Raw genomic sequence first — 4,194 nt, 5'->3', positions numbered from 1 at the left:
TCCAAGCATCTTACTTGAAATGTGATGGAGCCGCGGGGCAAATTTTCTCAGTGTCCTCCATTTTTTTGTTTACGAATGACTCGTCTCAGTATCCCACAGCCGAAAATTCTTGCGACACAAAGCAGCGGGCGTCAACACATCCGCAGCGACTTCTGCTGGACTGGAAGTTGTATTACACTTGGTTTGGCTGATGTGCGCCAACCAATCATGGATTTTATTTGTTCATTTTTTTAAATTAAGAATCGATACTTGGCATCAAGAATTGATGCAGTAGATCACAAAAATTAGAATCGCGATGCATTGTCATGGCGATTATTTTGCACACCCCTATTTGGCGCTAAGCGCGTTTTTGAAATCAAAGTGCTAGAGGGGTCTAAAAAGTCGCCAAATAAAGCGCTATAAAGCAGCCCAACAAAGCCTGGTTTTAGTTTAGAAAACATGCAAATTGAAAGAAACGAACGGGGGATTGTTGGCCTGGCTGAAGAGGCGATTTGCTTTGGACCCCTGGTCCCTTCTTCAGCAATTTGCATGTTTTCTAAACTAAAACCAGGCTTTGTTGGGCTGCTGGATAAAACCTGGAACTAAACGCTATTTCTGACGTTTTGAATTGAAAAATCTTCCTGGATGGAAGAGAAACGTCTTCAAACTTGGAAACAAAGTCCAGTGGATTGTTTTTTTTACTTTTTTGGAATGACTATGGCCTGAATGACTGAGAAGCTTCACCAGAATAGGAACATGGATTATGTCCCTGGAAAAAAATGAACTTATTTTTCACAAAATATTTGCAAAAAAAGTATTTAAGATTATGCAACTTTAACCATCTTGCCCCTTAAAGGAAGACGTAGAGCAGCGAGCGCCGTTCTCTGGTCTTTAACCTGGACTGTTTGTCTGATTCCAGGCCTGCTGTTTCGCTGCCATATATGACCCCTGCTCCTCTCCTGGGGGGCGCCCAGGGCCATGGCAGAGGTGATGGGACAGAGGGGCCTGATGGGCTTTGGTGTGGTGCTGGCTTGGCTCGTGCTTTTCCACCTGCTGGTCAATATCTGGCTCCTGTGTGTGTTCACCAGCCTTCTGCTGGTGCTCGGAGGCTGGTTCGGATCACAGGCCATCTTGGAGTCCAACAACGTGGTTCACCTGGAGAGGTTCATCAAACTGGAACAGGTAATCGCTCCTCTGATGGCTTTCTTCCTTAATCCATGTTTTCATTGCATATTTCCTTTTGTTAGGCGCCTTTATGATTCATGAGATTCTGTGTTTTTTTGAGACGGAAGAAAAATGCATATTTTTCTATATCATCATGTAGATAACAATCTGAAAAGTGAGGCATGCATTTATATTCAGCTGTTCTAACTCCAATAGCTCTAAGTAAATCCACCAGCGGCCTTTATTACACTCCTAATTAGCAAACAGAGTCAATTTTGGGCAAACAGTAGAATTATTAACAACGATCAATAAGGTCTGTTGTGTGAATCATATAAAATTCTATTCAGTTTATTTCTATAGCGCCAATTCACATCATGTCATCTCAGGTCACTTTACAGAAACAATTCAACCACATCATTGGTTCAAAGTTTTCTATCTAAGAAAACCAGCTGATTGCATCGACTCATTGACTCTTCAGCAATCCCTCACACTAAGCATGCTTGTAGCGACAGTGGAGAGGAAAAACTCCCTTTGAACAGGAAGAAACCTCCAGCAGAACCAGGCTCAGTGTGAGCGGCCATCTGCTGAGGCCCACTGGGGTTCAAGGAGACAGAAGCAGACATAGAAAAAGAAGCATAGATTCAAAAGGCAACTGTCAACCAGCTCCACAGGCGGCCCCGTCCAGGAAACACACAGCCAGGCAGACGAGCTCCGAGCCAGCTCCCATGTCAGAGGATGAAGAGAGCACATCCAGTTAGTCACAGTCAGAGAAACAGGACTACACTGGAAAACAGGCCAAGCTCCAACATCTAGAAACAAAGGTGTTGATGGCAGCAGCACAGCTGATATTTCTCTCCAGGATGGAGTCACAGCCAAACAGGAACAGACCAGATGAAGCTACTATGAGAAAAAGCAGAGAGAGCAGAACGTTAGAGATTGAACTAACAGATTCTGCAGAGTGGGAGAATAGAGATAGAATGAAGCAGAATGATGAAAAAGGGGTCCCTATGTCCTCCAGCAGTCTAAGCCTATAGCAGCAGAACTATAGAGATAGATCAGGATAACCTGAGCCACTCTAACTAGAAGCTTTATCAAAAAGGAAAGCCTAGCCTTAAAAGTAGACAGGGTGTCTGCCTCACGGACTAAAAAAGGAACTTTTCATAAAATCCTCATATTTAAAGTCATTAGAAACATCTTTTAAGATTGTTGAATCTGTTAATTGATTCTCCAAAGGATCCTCTGAGGGAAACTGACAGCTAATCTCTTTTACAGATTGATGTGTGTTGCAAGTTTTTTGAACAATATGCATCATTTTTCCCTATTTCATTGTTAAACAATAATTCCCTTCCCAAACGATGTTGTTTTTCTTGGAAAATTATAAAATGGAAAATAAAAATTAAGGTCTGAGAAAAATGCATTTCTGAGTTCAAATAATTTGTTGTCTTCTTCAATCCAGGTTCAGTCGTCTGCAGAGGATGAGGAACAGTTGGACCAGGAGATCCATCACACCGTGAGAAAGATCATTAGAGACTTTGTCTCTTCATGGTATTCCACGGTGTCCACAGAGAGTGCTTTTGAGACGGAGGTTCAGGAAGCCATGATCTCTATGGCCATGGAGCTGAAACTCCGGGCCAGAGGCGTTGACCGAAAGGTAAGAAGCTTCAGGAAGATTAGAGGAGGTTTGTTCAGATTTGAGCATCGTCAGTCGGACATAAAGCTTTTCTATTTTCCTTTAGGATCTGACCCAGAAGGTCCTGAACCTGGTGGGCGCACACCTGCAGGATTACCTCAGAGCCAAGGAGCTGGTGAAGGACCAGCAGCAGCGCAGTGAGAGGAAGCAGTTATGGAAAGCTTACTCCTCTATCGTCACGCCTCACGTTGCCATGGGCGACGAGGCAGCGGAGGTCAACTATATCCGCGCCATGGTGGATTGTTTGCTGCACGTTTTGGTTCCTTCGCCTCATTTAGAAACCCAGACAGGACGCTTCGTGGTTGGAGAGCTCATCACCTGTAACGTCCTCCTCCCTCTAGTAGCTAAACTGTCCGACCCTGACTGGTTAAACCTCCTCGTTATAGAAATCCTCGGTAGATCCAACGCCCAGACGGAGAGAGTCGCTCCTCAACCAGAGATCTGCGCCCCCCCGCTGCCTGCTGCTGATTCAGAGACCGATGCACCTCAGCAGGCTGTGTCGTTGCCTCCGGTGGTCAGTGAGGCGCCCTCACAAAGAGCAGAGGCAGGGCTGAGCGAAGACAGAGAAACCGCCGCGTCCGAGTTCACTGCCTACGATGTGAGCGACTCCGACGAAGTCAGGTTTTCCCAGACTTTCTCTGAGGAAGACGATGCTTCTCGCCCCTTTTTAAGGTGTTACATGAGAGGAAGAAAGTCCAACCCATTTTACCAAGAAACCGATTCTGACCCGGACTCTCCTTTGGCAGACTATAAACCCAGCTCCACCGATTCCTTGCTCCTGATAGGTCAAGAGGATGGTCTTTATGACAGAGCCAGAGACTGCACCACCGCTACAGAGAACAACAACGGCATAGACTTGGAGGACGTTTCCCTGAGTCCGGTGGACGCATCTCATCCTAAGGTCTTGGTGAATTCAGCAGTAGTGGACAATCCTAACGACAGGAGTCTGTCATCAGTCGGTCACACAGAGGGGACCTGCAGCACCAACAGCCTTCCCGATCTGAGGGGAGAAAATGGTTCCCCTGCAGTAAGCGAAAGCAGAGAGCTTGTTCTTGGCGTGGAGCAGAGCGGAGCGGTGAACGCCTGTGAGCTGATGGTGGCTAACCCGCTGCAGGGCTCTTCTCCCATGTCTACCTTCAGTTTTGAGCCCCTCAGCAGCCCAGAGGGGCCGGTCATCATCCAGAACCTCCGCATCACGGGGACCATCACAGCCAAGGAGCACCGTGGCACCGGCTCGCACCCCTACACGCTTTACACCATCAAAGTGAGTAACGTAGCTCAGGCTCTGAATTCAGTTCAATTCAGTTTATTTCTATAGAACCAATTCACATCATGTCATCTCAGGTCACTTTCCAGTTCAC

The 4,194-nt window shown here is 46.4% G+C and overlaps 1 protein-coding gene across 1 annotated transcript in view; it reads left to right on the top strand.

Moving 5' to 3' along the window:
* The window catches only part of snx19 (sorting nexin 19), a gene marked incomplete at its 3' end in the record, with an annotated part of 59,011 nt that overhangs the window by 2,260 nt on the left and 52,557 nt on the right, over positions 1 to 4,194 (top strand). The window contains exons 2-4 of the mRNA XM_015402917.1: positions 899 to 1,161; positions 2,600 to 2,794; positions 2,880 to 4,097. Of these exons, the coding sequence (XP_015258403.1) occupies positions 958 to 1,161; positions 2,600 to 2,794; positions 2,880 to 4,097 (1,617 nt within the window). The remainder of the gene's footprint in view (positions 1 to 898; positions 1,162 to 2,599; positions 2,795 to 2,879; positions 4,098 to 4,194) is intronic.

This window comes from Cyprinodon variegatus, unplaced genomic scaffold, assembly GCF_000732505.1.
Source record: "Cyprinodon variegatus isolate N-32 unplaced genomic scaffold, C_variegatus-1.0 Scaffold1409, whole genome shotgun sequence".
Taxonomy (NCBI): domain Eukaryota; kingdom Metazoa; phylum Chordata; class Actinopteri; order Cyprinodontiformes; family Cyprinodontidae; genus Cyprinodon; species Cyprinodon variegatus.
The sequence above is the reverse complement of the archived record's forward strand: the minus strand, read 5'-3'. Positions and strand labels throughout refer to the sequence as shown.